This window comes from Gopherus flavomarginatus, chromosome 8, assembly GCF_025201925.1.
Source record: "Gopherus flavomarginatus isolate rGopFla2 chromosome 8, rGopFla2.mat.asm, whole genome shotgun sequence".
NCBI classification, from domain to species: domain Eukaryota; kingdom Metazoa; phylum Chordata; order Testudines; family Testudinidae; genus Gopherus; species Gopherus flavomarginatus.
Window position 1 is genome coordinate 27,920,517 of NC_066624.1, and position 16,395 is coordinate 27,936,911.

The 16,395-nt window shown below is 43.1% G+C and overlaps 1 protein-coding gene across 1 annotated transcript in view; it reads left to right on the forward strand.

The window, feature by feature from the left end:
- SH3BGRL (SH3 domain binding glutamate rich protein like) overlaps positions 1-16,395 on the forward strand; it is a 63,584-nt gene that overhangs the window by 40,544 nt on the left and 6,645 nt on the right. The window contains exon 3 of the mRNA XM_050965116.1: positions 9,057-9,137. Coding sequence (XP_050821073.1) covers positions 9,057-9,137 — 81 coding nt within the window. The remainder of the gene's footprint in view (positions 1-9,056; positions 9,138-16,395) is intronic.

A 16,395-nucleotide genomic window follows, 5' to 3' on the forward strand; every position in this document is an offset into this window, starting at 1 on the left:
GGGTCCAGCAATCACTCACATCCCCTGTAGTTACTGTCCTTTGTTCTAGTTTCTTTAAGGTATCCTTGGGGGTGGAGCTGAAGACAAAATGCAGGGGTCTCCCAGGGGTTTAAATAGACTTTCTCCTGTGGGTGGATACGCCCTTCTCTCTCCTATGCAATGTCCAGCTCCAAGATGGAGTTTTGGAGTCACATGGGTAAGTCACATGTCCATGCATGACTCAGAACTTACAGGTAGCAGCCATGGTTCAGACATAGGATAGGGGTTTGTTATAGAAGTGGATGGGTAGGGTTCTGTGGCCTGCTTTGTGCAGGGGGTCGGACTAGATGATCACATTGGTCCCTTCTGACCCTAGAATCTATGAGTCTATGAGTCTAAGTAGACTTCTTATGTGGATTGGAGCCTTCCAAGATCCATTGTTCATTAAATGCTTCTTGATTGGGCACTTAACTTGCACATTCCTTTCTTAAGAAGCTGACCAAATGCTTTACTAAGGCTACTTAGAAATCAAGCAGGTACACAGCCAATATTCATCACTTCGAACCAAAAATGACATGCATTGAAATAGAATCATAGAATATCAGGGTTGGAAGGGACCTCAGGAGGTCATAGTCCAACCCCCTGCTCAAATCAGAACCAATTCCCAGACAGATTTTTACCCCAGGTCGCTAAATGTCCCCCTCAAGGATTGAACTCACAACCCTGGGTTTAGCAGGCCAATGTAGGATGAATAGGTTCAGTAGATCATAACCTTTACACAGATATGTTACATGGCATATGTAGCATAAAGCATATTCCCGTTATGTCATACATACATTCATAAGCATATTTCCATAAAGCCTTATGGAGTGCAGTGTCACAGTTGGGTACTGAGCAGAGGTTTTTTCAGGACACTGAGTCTGTCAGCGTCCTCTGCAAATGACCAGCTGAGCTTTCTGTTCTCTCTCTTCTGGTAAGTTGCCCATAGTTGAGCTTTGGATCTGCCACAGGAGCACAGGCATGCTGAGTCCAGTTTGGTCTTTAGCTGCCAGAACGTTGGAGAGAAGGACTGAAGAAAAGTGTGATATATGTAGCTTGAAGAGAGCAAGAGTGAGCCTGAAACAACAAGGGAGTAGGCATTACTGGCAACTACATGGATTACTCTAGAAAAACAGGAAGTAAAAAACAAAACCTATCTCCAAGAGAATAGGAGGAGATTCCCCTCCAGGCTAGAATGAAATAAAAGCCCTCGGCCATCTCTCTTCCTTAACCTTTAATTGCTAGTCCATCTGAATAACCAGTGGCCTGGATCCTAAAACCTCAGGGATATCACAACATGAGTTTTTTCCTCTTTCATCACTTCTGTGGCAGGCAATGGAAATACTACATTAGAGGGACTCTCTGGCTAAGAGTGCCCAAACCGACAGGGCTGTGTGCTACACTGAAGTTGTACACTGTTTGATATATGGAAGGGCACCCGGACACTTGAGGCTCTCAAGTTTCATAATGCAATGGGAAGCTTTACTGAAGTCCAGATAAATGAGATCTGCTGCATTTCTCTTATCTAAATGATTTAATGGATCAAGTGGCAGAGAGGCAGATTTTACTACCCATCATACAGGAGATTTTTGGTACTCTAATCTATTGGTCTAGAGCAGCATTTCCCAAACTTTTTTGGCCACGGAACACTTTTTAGCCTATTATGGAACACTTATAATACTATTTTGTAGTCGATTGGTTTTCAAATAAAAAATTGCCTTATTTGGGCTCAAATATATTTTATTTTATAAAACAAAGCAAAAATTAAAAATTAAAATTATTTGAACTAACAATTTCTAACTGGAAAGCATGTATAAAGTAGTACAAAAATCAAGTGCAAGAGTCAAAATTAAACTGTTCTACTTAAAAAAAAACCTGTGTATATACATACACACACTAAAACCAAACAAATTAGATTTTTACTAGGAAAATCAATTTTTATAAACAGAAATATAAATTTGGATTTAATGGGATTGGTGTTTCTGCGTTTTTCTGTCACAAATTCGCTTAATATTAGGAGTAATGCTGGACAGTTGAATCCTCATGTCAGGCGCAGCATCAAGTGTATTTCTATATTTGGTTTTTGTTGCAGTATAATACGAAAATCCCATCTCACACAAATAAGTTGTAGCAAAAGGAAGGAGCACTTGAACTGCATGTTTAGCCACATTAGGGTACTCTTCTATAGGCTGCTCCAAAAATTATTCAGCAGAAGGTCCTTAAACTTTTGTTTCAAATCAGAGTCAGAAATTAAGTCTATTAGGCTTCCATAATCATGCGCAGTAAAGCTGACTGGTTTGGCTGTAATTACAAATGGATTTCCAACCCAAGCATTATCATCAGTAGTTGTAGGAAAATATTCTAATAAAGAGGCCTGCAAGTCACGCAAGTGCTGTAAAATGGTGCTGGAAACTTCTTCATGGACTGTAGAATTTATTTGTCAGAAATTCATGTACTGTAGGGAAGCAGTTGAAGTTATTCTGTTCTACAGAAGATGCCCAGAATTGCAGTTTCTTTTTTAACAACAAAATTTTATCCATTGTAGTAAAAATAATCACATTCTTTCCTTGCAGCAACAGATTAATTTTTTTAATTTTGCAAAAATATCTGCAAGATATGCAAGTCTCATTAGCCATGAGGAATTTGTCAGAGAGCCATTAAATTTTCATCCTGAATTATCTGAAGTAAAGAATACCAGTAGTTCACTACGAAGCTCAAAAAGCCTCACAAGCACTGTTCCTCTGGATAGCCACCTCACTTCCATATGTAAAAGAAGTGCTTTGTGCTGACTACCCATTTCCTCGCACAAAATTTTAAATACCTGGATTGAAATGGTCGAGATTTGACAAAATTGATAATTTGTACTGCTTCATCAAGCACAATTTTCAGATATGCTGGTATTTTTTTTAACTGCAGATGCTAGTCTGTGCAGAACACAATAGCTCTTAGTGCTTTCTGGTGCCACACTTATGATTTGCATTACAGCTCCCTTCATCTTCCCGATCATTACCCAAGCACCATCAGTACATACATCAATACATTTTCCCCAACTAATTTCATGCTTTCTGATAAAATTGTTGATGCAGTTGAATATTTCTTCTTCAGTTGTGTTGCTTTGTAGAGATTCACATAAGAGCAGGCCCTCTTCAATAATATTATTAAATCTATATCAGACAAATACTAGTAGCACAGCAAGTCCTGAAACGTCAGTGGACTCATCTAGCTGCAATGAATACTCATGGCAAATTTTCAGTCTGCAAACTAGGTTTTTCTATGTCATCGGCAAGATCTTTAATATGGCGTGCAACAGTATTATTTGACAACTGTACAGCATCAATTTTTTTTACCAGACTGCTCGCTCAACATGCACGTTACAATATCTTTCGCGCAAGGCTTGATAGGCATTTCTCCAATAGCGTGAGCTTCTCCAGCAAGTGCTATACGGTAACTTACTCGATAAGATGCCTCTGTTGCACTTTCATTGTCTGTTTTAGCAATTTTAATCATCAAAAGTTTACAATTTCCAAGTGAGTCATGCTGCCTCTTGAAAAAACTTACGTCTTTGTCTTAGTATTCAGCATGCTTGGTTTCCAAATGCCTTCGAAGTTTAGCAGGAGCCAATGAACTGTTTTGCTAGTATTGCACACGACGCACTGCGTATCAAGAACATCTTTATTTCCAACACACGTAAAACCGAAAGACACATAACTTGCATCATACTTTCGTTTCGGTCTTTTAACACCTGCTGCTGCTTGTTTTTTGATATACTTCGGTGGAAATTCTTTCACCTTGGATAACTCACTAGTACTAACAGATCTTTCGGTAACAAAAGACTGCGATTGCTCATCCTCACTTTGAGGTGTCACAATATTTTGCTCATTTATTTCGGCCACAGCTGGACTAACAGAAGAACTTGCTTTTTGTTTCAAAGTTCCTTGTTTTAGCCACAAATCCATGGTGATTAAGTTTAGTAACAATATTTAGAAATACTGATTTTTGTCAAATTTTCTTTGTCACGAATATTTATATTGTTTCGGCGAAGCTAGTTTAGTTGTGCTTATCGCACACACAGTGAAGACCCACAAGTTTGAACCTGTTGAGTGAATATGTTATGTTCACCATGGTGTAAAGAGAATGGTGTGTGCATACCGCTGCAGTTCGCACAGCCTCGAGTGGAAGGGGTACAACGTCACTAACTGATATGTGCCCGAAAGGGGTAGACGTCAACATGCTTGTGTGCCATGTTCTCTTTACGCCATGCTATTCAATACGAGATCTATCAATAGCTGGAAAAAGAGGTTTTTTGTTAAATTATAGTCATTCAAAAAGAGTTGTAAAGTGCGCTTCAAATATGCCAAATTTAAAATTTAAAAAAAATTAAAGACCGTATTTTTAATTACAATTCTTTCACGGAACACCTATTCACATCGTGCGGAACGCAGTTTGGGAAACACTGGTCTAGAGTATGGTTCCCATAGGTTCTGATCCTACCAGATGATGAGATCCCCAGCTTCCATTGACGTTAATGGGAGATTAAGCTACTTGTTCAGATCCTAACAGGCTAAAATAGATGTCGTTTCTTTTTATGTGTAAAGAATCATCAGCTGGAGGAGGAATGCCAAGAGAGCAGCACTCTGTTGCTGCAAAAATTCTCATGAGTGATGAATCTACTTGGCAGTTACTTGAAAGCTGGATCCAAATCACAGGAATTCAGCTTGCAGAAACTTAAATTATACATGGACCCCCACCTTCTTATCAGTTCCACTGTAAACATGAATTGGTATCTGCTTGTTTTACCTGGGAATGCATGTTCTGCGTGTACACGTGCAGCATGCACAGCAGAGAGAATCGTAGAATCATAGACTATCAGGGCTGGAAGGGACCTCAGGAGGTCATCTAGTCCAACCCCCTGCTCAAAGCAGGACCAATCCCCAACTAAATCATCCCAGCCAGGGTTTTGTCAAGCCTGACCTTAAAAACCTCTAAGGAAGGAGATTCCACCACCTCCCTAGGTAACCCATTCCAGTGCTTTACCACCCTCCTAGTGAAAGTTTTTTTCCTAATGTCCAACCTTAACCTCCCCCACTGCAACTTGAGACCATCACTCTTCTGTCATCTGATACCACTGAGAACAGTCTAGAGCCATCCTCTTTGGAACCTCCTTTAGGTAGTTGAAAGCAACTATCAAATCCTCCCTCATTCTTCTCTTCTGCAGACTAAACAATCCCAGCTCCCTCAGCCTCTCCTCATAAGTCATGTGTTCCAGCCCCCTAATCATTTTTGTTGTCCTCTGCTGGACTCTTTCCAATTTTTCCACATCCTCCTCGTAGTGTGGGGCCCAAAACTGGACACAATGCTCCAGGTGAGGCCTCACCAATGGCGAATAGAGGGGAACGATCATGTCCCTCAGTCTGCTGGCAATGCTCCTACTTATACAGCCCAAAATGCCATTAGCCTTCTTGGCAACAAGGGCACACTGTCAACTTATATCCAGTTTCTCGTCCACTGTATCCTTTAGGTTCTTTTCTTCAGAACTGCTGCCTAGCCATTCAGTCCCTAGTCTGTAGCAGTGCATGGGATTCTTCCATCCTAAGTGCAGGACTCTGCACTTGTTCTTGTTGAACCTAATCAGATTTCTTTTGGCCCAATCATCTAATTTGTCTAGATCCCTCTGTATGCTATCCCTACCCTCCAGCGTATCTACCATTTGTCATTTGCAAACTGGCTGAGGGTGCAGTCCACGAGATCCTTCAGATCATTAATGAAGATACTGGACAAAACCAGCCCCAGGACCAACCTTTGGGACACTGCGCTTGATACTAGCTGCCAGCTAGACATGGAGCCATTGATCACTACCTGTTGAGCCCGATGATCTAGCCAGATTTCCATCCAGCCCATACTTTTTTAACTTGCTGGCAAGAATACTGTGGGAGACCGTATCAAAAGCTTTGCTAATGTCAAGGAATAACACATCCACTGCTTTCCCTCATCCACGGAGCCGTTATCTCATCATAGAAGGCAGTTAGGTTAGTCAGGCATGACCTGCTCTTGGTAAATCTATGCTGGCTGTTCCTGATCACTTTCCTCTCCTCTGCTTCAGAATTGATTCCTTGAGAACCTGCTCCATGATTTTTCCAGGGACTGAGGTGAGGCTGACTGGCCTGTAGTTACCCGGATTCTCCTCCTTCCCTTTTTAAAAGATGGGCACTATGTTAGCCTTTTTCCAATCATGTGGGACCTCCGCAGATCACCATGAGTTTTCAAAGGTAATGGCCAATGGCTCTGCAATCACATCCGCTAACTCCTTTAGCACCCTTGGATGCAGTGCATCCGGCCCCATGGACTTGTGCTCCTCCAGCTTTTCTAAATAGTCCTGAACCACTTTTTTCTCCAGAGAGGGCTGGTCACCTCCTCCCATGCTGTGCTGCCCAGTGTAGTAGTCTGGGAGCTGATATTGTTCGTGAAGACAGAGGCAAAAAAAAAAAAAAGCATTAAAAAAAATTAGCTTTTTCCACATCCTCTGTCACTAGGTTGCCTCCCTCATTCAGTAAGGGGCCCACAGTTTCCTTGACTTTCTTGTTGCTTACATAACCTGAAGAAACCCTTCTTGTTACTCTTAACATCCCTTGCTAGCTGCAACTCCAAGTATGATTTGGCCTTCCTGATTTCACTCCTGCATGCCTGAGCAATACTTTTATACTCCTCCCTGTCATTTGTCCAGTCTTCCACTTCTTGTAAGCTTCTTTTTTGTGTTTAAGATCAGCAAGGATTTCACTGTTTAGCCAAGCTGGTTGTCTGCCATATTTATTATTCTTACTACAGATCAGGATGGTTTGTTCCTGCAACCTCAATAAGGATTCTTTAAAATACAGCCAGCTATCCTGGACTCCTTTCCCCCTCATGTTATTTTCCCAGGGGATCCTGCCCATCAGTTCCCTGAGGGAGTCAAAGTCTGCTTTTCTGAAGTCCAGGGTCCGTATTCTGCTGCTCTCCTCTCTTCCTTGCGTCAGGATCCTGAACTCGACTATCTCATGGACACCGCCTCCCAGGTTCTCATCCACTTTTGCTTCCCCTACCAATTCTTCCCGGTTTGTAAACAGCAGGTCAAGAAAAGCTCTGCCCCTAGTTGGTTCCTTCAGCACTTGCACCAGGAAATTGTCTCCTACACTTTCCAAAAACTTCCTGGATTGTCTGTGCACCGCTGTATTGCTCTCCCAGCAGATATCAGGGTGATTGAAGTCTCCCATGAGAACCAGGGCCGGTGATCTAGTAACTTCTGTTAGTTGCTGGAAGAAAGCCTTGTCCACCTCATCCCCCTGGTCTGGTGGCCTGTAGCAGACTCCCACCACGACATCAGCCTTGTTGCTCACACTTATAAACTGCAGTTATAAACTGTATGCATCAATAACTTGCCATGCAAGGGTCACCCTCTTCTGTAGCTGAACGGGTTGCTTTCCTAGTAGTTGTGCTAGGAATCAAGTTGCTGGACCACGCAGAAGCAGGACAGTCAAAATACTTATCAAACAACTCCAGCATGTATCAGCCTAAGGGCTTCAAGGAGGATTTAACAAATCTGTACATGTTATTTAAAAAACTAAAACCTGAAAGTTACACGTTCAAATTTAACAACAGTCGAACGTCTGCAATCTCCAGTTCACACAAACTGGCAGTTCCTTGTTTCGCACTCTCTTCCCAACTGCCACAGTGCCTACCGGGATATTGCTCCTGCCCACAGCATTCCCCTGCAGATTCCAGTCTACAGCATTTTGATTCAGCTCATTTCTCGTGCTTGCGCCTGTTCATGGAGGGGCATGTGAAGCAGCCTGCCCTCAATGGCAGCTCCCTCACTAACTTCAACCCACAACTCAGCATTCTCCATATTACTGGCATTCCACAGCTAGATGGCTTGGTAGGATTCTTGCATCAAAAGCATCCCCATCAGACGCAGAGAATCAGTTTTACAGCTTCAGTGAAAAGGGGGAGAAAGGGTAGGAAAAAATCCTGCATTAGGTCTGTAATGTGACTTTGGAAATCAGAGCTAGAGATGTTTTGGTATTCAAAATGACGGGTGGCTTATGCAAGCCTCCTAAGCGTGATTAGCCAGTGTTTCACAACTGTGTTTGTCAAAACCAGTTTCACTGTGTAGCTCTTTGCTCATGGGTCCGATAAGTGTGGATAGAGTCTCTGTGCTCAGGGCAGACGTGCATTCTGTGTGTTAGAAAATACACAGAAAGCAGGGTGTGTGTGGTGGTGGTGGTTTCTCCGTCATTCTCCAGCTCCCCTTTCCTCCCGAGAAGTGGGTGTGTATGTTAGTGCTGCAGTTCTGTAACTTTAATTGAGCACCAAACATTATGAGGCAGAGACATCTAGTGTTTACTGGGTTAGTGCATTAACTGGGCTTACCTCAAAGCAATGTGTAAAGGCAGATGTTGGCCTTAGAGTGAGGAGAACCACTTGCTTTTGTGCGTTCACATACACAAAAGCATTGAAAACCATGCCACTGTAATGGCAAGGCTGTGACTTGAGGATTAGTAATACGAAGAAGTGTAGCTTTTCATATTCAGATAATAGGTTTGAAGCCGTCTCTGATTAGCAGCAACACTTTGACATCTCCCCTGATGAAACAAGTTGGGGGGCTCAGCTCTGTCCTTGTGGAGAGGCGTCCATGCCCCAGCATTTGCTGCCTTCATCTGGCGCAATTATCAGCAGTAACAGCAGAGACCAAGGACTGAATTGCCATGAATGTGGTGCTTTCCAGTCAAGGTTGAGGCATACTGGTGAAGCTGTCACTGCTTGTGGTTTACCTGTTGCCATCCTGGCACCTTTCTCAAGTACTAAATTTTAAATTTACGGATACCAGAATTAATGCTAGAAATATGAAGTGACCCTCTGAATTGTGCTTTAGGCCACACAAGTCCTGAAAAGTTTGTTTGCTCAGTTTGGACTTGGGTAAACTATAGCGAACTAATCCTTTATTTTTGGATGGCTTATAATCTTTCTCTCTCTCTCTCTCTCTCTCCCGCCCCCCTTCCATGAAGGATTATGAAGCTTTCTTCGAAGCTAGAGAGAATAATGCAGTGTATGCTTTTTTAGGCTTGACTGCTCCTCCTGGTTCAAAGGTAGGTGGTATTCTGTATTGTTTCAGACTAATGTATACAACTTCTATTTACACTCTTGTAACAGGGTGGCTGATCCTGTTTATAGGCTAGAGGCCCCAGGGGGTTGGTGTGGGGAGGGGGCAGCAAATCGTAGTTACTAGGGCTGTCGATTAATCACAGTTAACTCACGCGATTAACTCAAAGAAATTAATCGCAATTTAAAAAATTAATCATGATTAATCACAGTTTAATCGCGCTGTTAAACAATAGAATCACAATTGAAATTTATTAAATATTTTGGGATTTTTTTTACATTTTCAAATATATAGACTTCAGTTGCAGCACAGAATATAAAATGTACAGTGCTCACTTTATATTTTTATTACAAATATTTGCACTGTAGAACTGATAAACAAAAGAAATAGTATTTTTCAATTCACCTCATACAAATACTGTAGTGCCTTCTCTTTTATCGTGAAAGTGCACCTTACAAATGTAGATTCTTTTTTGTTATATAACTGCATTCAAAAACAAAACAATGTAAAACTTTTAGATCCTACAAGTCCGCTCAGTCCTACTTCTCATTCAGCCAATGGCCAAGACAAACAATGCTTCCCTCTTCGTATTTACAGTGTCACCAATAAGTGAGAACAGGCATTTGCATGGGACTTTTGTAGCTAGCATTGCAAGGCATTTACATGCCAGATATGCTAAATGTTCATATGCCCATTCATGCTTTGGCCACCATTCCAGAGGACATGCTTCCATGCTGATGATGCTCGTTAAAAAAAATTTTTTTTAATTACATTTGTGGCTAAACTCTTTGGGGGAGATTCTATGTCCCCTTGTGGCGAGATGATGACTCACCGGTGCGGCGCCTCCTGCTGGTCATCTAGGGAATTAGCTCTTCCCAGCCTGGAGTGCCCTCTGTAGGCCGGTGTCCCGCCTGCTGCTGGCCCCATGGCCCTCCCGGACCCTGGTGTCCCTCTGTGTCAGGGTCCAGCAGTAACCCTCAATTTGTCTCCTCATCCCGGGGAACCTCCGACCCCCATCATGCCTCAGTGGCCAGTCATCATCTAGCCCTCACTCCCTGGGGCAGACTGAAGTCTATAAACCACTCATCATCGGGAAGGGGGATTGGACCAGCGGCCTCTGCCTAAATCTGGGCTGCCCCTCTGCAGCCCCAGTACCTTTGTGGGCCCTTAACGCGGCCTGCAGCCTGGGGCTTTGCTAGGCTGGAGCTCCCCAGCTCCCTTTGCTCTTCCCCATCACTACTCCACTCTAGATACCCTTCTCAGCTTCCCAGGTAGCCAGGTCCTTCTCTCTCTGAAGCTAGAGAGAGAGTGTCTTTTTCTGACCCACTGCCCTCTTATAAGGGCCAGCTGGACCCTGATTGCACTGGCTACAGCTGTGGCTGTTTTCCCAATCAGCCTAGCTTTTCCACCACAGCCCTCTCCAAGGCTGCTTTAACCCCTACAGGGCATGAGCGGGGTGACCACCCCACTACACCCCGGCTCTGTTTTACTCACATTCTGCCATATATTTCATGTTAGAGCAGTCTCGGATGATGACAAACAAAACATGTTTGTTTTAAGAACACTTCCACTGCAGATTTGACAAAACGCAAAGAAGGTACCAATGTGAGACTTCTAATGATAGATACAGCACTTGACCCAAGGTTTAAGAATCTGAAGTGCCTTCCAAAATCTGAGAGGGACGAGGTGTAGAGCATGCTTTTAGATGTTTTAAAAGAGCAACATTCTGATGAGGAAACCACAGAACCTGAACCACCAAAAAAGAAAATTAATCTTCTGCTGGTGGCATCTGACTCAGATGATGAAAATGAACATGCATTGGTCCGCATTGTTTTGAATCGTTATCAAGCAGAACCTGTTATAGCATGGATGTGTGTCCTCTGGAATGGTGGTTGAAGCCTGAAGGGACATCTGAATCTTTAGCGCATCTGGCATGTAAATACCTTGTGATGCCGGCTATGACAGTGCTATGCAAACGTCTGTTCTCACTTTCAGGTGACATTGTAAACAAGAAAGGGGCTGGAGTATCTCCTTAAATGTAAACAAACTTGTTTGTCTGAGTGATTGGCTGAACAAGAAGTAGGACTGAGTGAACTTGTAGGCTTTACATTTTACATTGTTTTATTTTTGAATGTATTTTTTTGTACCTAATTCTACATTTTTAAGTTCAACTTTCATGATAGAGATTTGACTACAGTACTTGTAATGGGGGAATTGAAAAATACTATTTTAGTATTTTTACTTTTCAAATATTTGTAATAAAAATAAATATAAAGTAAGCACTGTACGTTTTGTATTCTGTGTTGTAATTGAAATCCATATATTTGAAAATGTAGAAAACATTCAAAAATATTTAATTAAATGGTATTCTATTATTGTATAACAGCATGATTAGTCGCACAGTTAATTGAGATTTTTTTATTTGCACAATTAATCACCATTAATTTTTTTAATCACTTGACAGCCCCACTAGTTACTAAATAGGCATACTTCAGAAGGGATGAGATGATTCCCTTGTAAAGTGCAGCAGGAAGCTGCAGCAAGTGGGGAGTATTTGACGAGGCAGAACTGAAGGAAGCTATGGCAGAGGAAATGCAGTGAGCCAGAAGCTCTTGCAGGAGGCCCTTTGCTAGTGGGGAAAAGTTTTGGCCTGGAAGTCAGAGGGCTAGGGAGAGCAGACTCCAGAGAAGTATGGGAAGTTGTCCCAGCAATGAAGGACTGGGAGTGGCTTGCCAAAGCAGGAAAGTTCCTGAGACACTTGGGGAGTTTTGAGACAGTACCTAAGAGAGGACCCGCTGTACTCAGTTTAAGGCTATGGTTAGACTTTTTGTGTGTGTTTATGTTGAATGTCATGCCCATGAAACCAGACCCTAAAGAGGGGTATTTCTGAACAGAGAGACTTCTTTTGTGAGTCATTGAGGGGACACTGAGGTGGATATGTGTGTAGCGACCTGCAGGTCACAAGGGGTTGCTTGCGAAGCAGCAAGCCTGTTCATAGCTCTTTTGTCCTTGTCCAATCGCAATAGGTAATGTCATGTTTTGTCTGTTAATGTGTTGTGGTTGCTGTGTGTATGTATTCCAGTGGATCTGACATTCACTTTCTAAAGTCTTTTTTTGCTTTGAGCATGGGCGTTACTGCTCCATGTGTTTGGAGGATGCAGCATTTACCAAGAAGCTTATCTTCTCTCACTCTCACGCACACACACAACCTTTAGACCAGGATGATTCATTGTGCAGACTTGTTACTGTAATCGTTGACATTAGTTTTATAACTTCACAGTGGCCCCAATCCTGATTCCATTTAAGTTAATGGCAAAGCCCCTGTTGACTGAAATAGGAGCTAGATCAGGCCCTGCATTAGTATTTGATGTCTATTGACTTTGGACAGTGTCTTCTGTACACAATCCCTGCTCAGAGGAACTTCCATTCTAGTAAATTTCACTAGAAATCCTGGGAAAAAGAAATTGAAAGAGAGGCAAAAAAAAAAAAAAAAAAATTACAAAAAGAAATTCAAATAAACGAGCCACTAAGATTTTGCAACGGAACATGTCTTGATTATGCTGCTCAGGTTTTTTGCAACCCATTTGCCATAGATAGATCAGTCTTAGGCCTTGGCTACACTGGCACTTTACAGCGCTGCAACTTTCGCGCTCAGGGGTGTGAAAAAACACCCCCCTGAGCACTGCAAGATACAGCGCTGTAAAGCCTCAGTGTAATCAGTGCCGCAGCGCTGGGAGCACGGCTCCCAGCACTGCAAGCTACACCCGTAGAGGACGTGGTTTACATGCAGCGCTGGGAGAGCTCTCTCGCAGCGCTGGTGCTCTGACTACACTCACACTTCAAAGCGCTGCCGAAATTTCAAGTGTAGCCATACCCTTAGAATGTTCTTTTCTTCCACATCCTCCATTACCTGAAGCTGTGTCTTTTTCTTTAGCATTTATAAAGTGGGTTGCTAAAATAGAGATCCACCAAAATGAATTCCTCCCTTGATTTTGATGTGATAGGACATGAATGCTTTATGCATTTTACTGGAGGTCATTAGGATCCCTGAGTCTCTGTTAAGGTTTTTAGTACCAGCCCTTTGGTTCACATAGATAACCTTTATTTATTTAAGAATTAGGAGGCGACTTGAAACGCTCCATTCTGCATACATTTCATCCAGACACCTGAGCTAAGATAGTCTGTGAGCAGTTAGTATTAACAGGTGCAGTTGCAGGTCAGGTTGAGGCTCAAAATTCTGTGGGGGGGTCAGATTAATCTCTGAGGTAACTCCATTGATATCAGTGGAGTTACACTAGTGATGAATATGGCCCATTCGTTCTTTGTGTCAGATCTACAAAGTTCCAGAGTAACAAAAGACAGTGGTCCATGCCTATATTAATGTTTAATGGGGTCAAAAGGCCAGTTGTGCACAATGCAATACTTATTTAAATTCCTTAGGAATATTTTAAATGCACCCATGTCAGGTTTTGGGAGCATCTGCAGAATATTGAACAGAATCTGTGCAGATTGGACAAATGCACAAAAACTAGCCCCAATCACTCATACCTGCAATCACTTATTGCTCATGCAAAAAAATCTCGGGGGGCAAATCCTAGCCCCAGCCCTCCAGGCACTGGAGGTCCCTGCGTGCAGTGGAACCAGTGCATTTCTACCACATAGGAGGGCCCGATTTATAGAGCAAAGACATCGGCTCTGTGAGCGATGTCATTCACAGAGCTTTTGAGAGCAGGCCAGACCTGGCAGAGCAGGAGCTGCTGCAGTAGGAGCTGTGGAGCAGCCCCACAGCTATGGCAAGAGAATTCCTACACACCCACATACACACCATGTGCTCAGAATTCTCTCCGCACACAGCCTGCCTGCTTGGGCTCCGCACTCGATGTTCCCCCAAAGGAGTTCAGTCAGACCAAAAGACAAAAACACACTGGGCCAGATTCTGTTCTGTTCCAACCATGCAGCCCCACTGAAATCAGTGAATTGTGTATCTAGCAATAGAAGCAGATTGCTCAATCTGAGCCTGATCCTGGAAGGGGCTGAGCATGCTCCCCTCCCACTGAAGTCAATGAGGTTCAGTGGGACTGGTGGACACTTAGAGGGCTGGATCCTGTAAGGGGCTGTCGCTGATGTCCCATGTAGAAACATCACAGCTGACATAACCACCTTGATTAATTCTTTGGCCAACACTTAGTAACTACAGTGAAGGAAAACACACTCTCCTGGTGGGTGCGGCCATTTGTCAGCCTGATTAAGGGTGACTGGAAGGAAAAGATCATTGTAAAAAAGAGAGAAACAGGTGCAGTAGCATTATTTATTTAATCCCTATATTGCCTTCTTAAGTTTTAGGGGACCATTTAATAAATGGGAGATAACCCTATACTGTGTGACTTGTACCCACAGAGTTGCTATTACTTTTGCTATCAGCCTAACTTCTGGCAAGTGTGCTTCCAGATCATACTGATTGGCTGTTACTTAAAATGAGAAATTTACCTTAAAATGTTTGGATATCAGTGTATGGCAGATAAGGAAAACATCCTTGCAGCTGGAGGGACCATGCCTGGCTACATTATAAAATAGCTATTTACATAATCCCTTTGAACAGTGTTATGTAAAATGGAATGAGGTATCAGAGCAGCTGCATACCACACATCTGGGAGAGATGAGTTTTGACAGCACGCCCTCTGTGTTCTGTGAGAGGTTCAGAGAATTTTTTTGACAGCTGTACAAAGGTGTTATGTAAAGTGAAGAGCATTAGGAGCCAAGCCTGTACAACATTATGAGAGATACAAATAGCTATTTATTGAGCATCAGTGGTTTGTTCAATGCTCTGCACACTTAAGGGGGAAATACATGATCCTATACATAACACTGGAATAAAGTAAACATAGACAGCTTGATACATTGATTGTCCAGGCTTCAAGGGATGCTGGTCTCTTGCATGTATGCATGACTTGAGGAGTTAAAGCTTATGACTCATTGTTTGTTAAGGGCTGACAGTGTGCTCAGTGAAAGGCATCGTGGGAGAAATTAGCTTTAAGGAAGGTTTTGAAAAGGGAGAGTAGCAAGGGGCCCAATCCTCTGAAGAGCTGAGCCCTTCCTAAATATCTTGCAGGACTGAGTCTGAGAGAGAAGAGAAGCTGATTGACGTTTGAGAGAAATAGGGCCATAGGTTTTCTATGGAGTGCACTTTGTGATGGGAGGGGGGTTCTGAACTCCCTGCTCCCAAAGGGCTGGACTGTGGTGCCTTTCCCTCTGGCATAGCGGGCTGACATCTGGCCAGAGGGTGCTGCTAGAAACTGACAAGAAGCACAACACCTTTCATCTATTCCATGCTGCCCTGGGAGATACTGCTATTCTCTGGAAAACATGGGGCGTCTTTTTCCTCCCCTGCCCTGTTGCCCTTCTTTCCTCTCTGCTCCTTTCCCACCCTCCTTCTCTGCCACTTCCCTATTGAATAAACGTTGTGTGGATGCCTCCCATACCACCAGGTGATTGATGCTCTGCCATCAGAGCAGAGTACAGATTACAGGGAGTATAGGAGACCTGAATCAGTGGTGCAGAGCTACATGCTGTTCCCTCACACTTGAATTTAAAGGGAGTAAGATATGATACACAGGCAAATGGCCAAAAAAAAAACCCCCAACAACCCAGAATCACCCACCAATTCTAAGGTAATGGAAATATGCAGGGCACATACTCCCCTTTGGCTGACATCATTCACTGTGCCTCTTCTCTTCTCCTTCACATGAGGAATTTTGTAAACATTTTGCATAGATTTCCCTTTTCTGAGTATTGATTTACTTCTATTGTTTATTTGTAAACCAGACAGAACTGTTCACGCTCATAATGTAGTGCCAGAGTTTCAAAAGAGCTCTGCTCCTGTCATGGTATAATTCCTACTCTGAACCTTAGCGTCCAAAAGATGGGGTGCCAGCATGAATTCCTCTAAGCTCAATTACCAACTTAGTACTTGTAGCGCTGCCACCAACCAGGAATTCCAGTGCCTGGTACACTCCGGTCGTTCCCCGCCAAAACCTTGCCCGGGGATCCCCAAGACCTAGTCCCTCTGGATCTTAACACAAGGAAAGTAAACCCTTTCCCTCACCGTTACCTCTCCCAGACTTCCCCTCCCTGGGTTACCCTGGAAGATCACTGTGATTCAGACTCCTTGAACCTTAAAACAGAGAGGAAAATTCATCTTCCCCCCTCCTTCTCTCTTCCCCTCCCAGACTCTCCCTGAGAGAGAA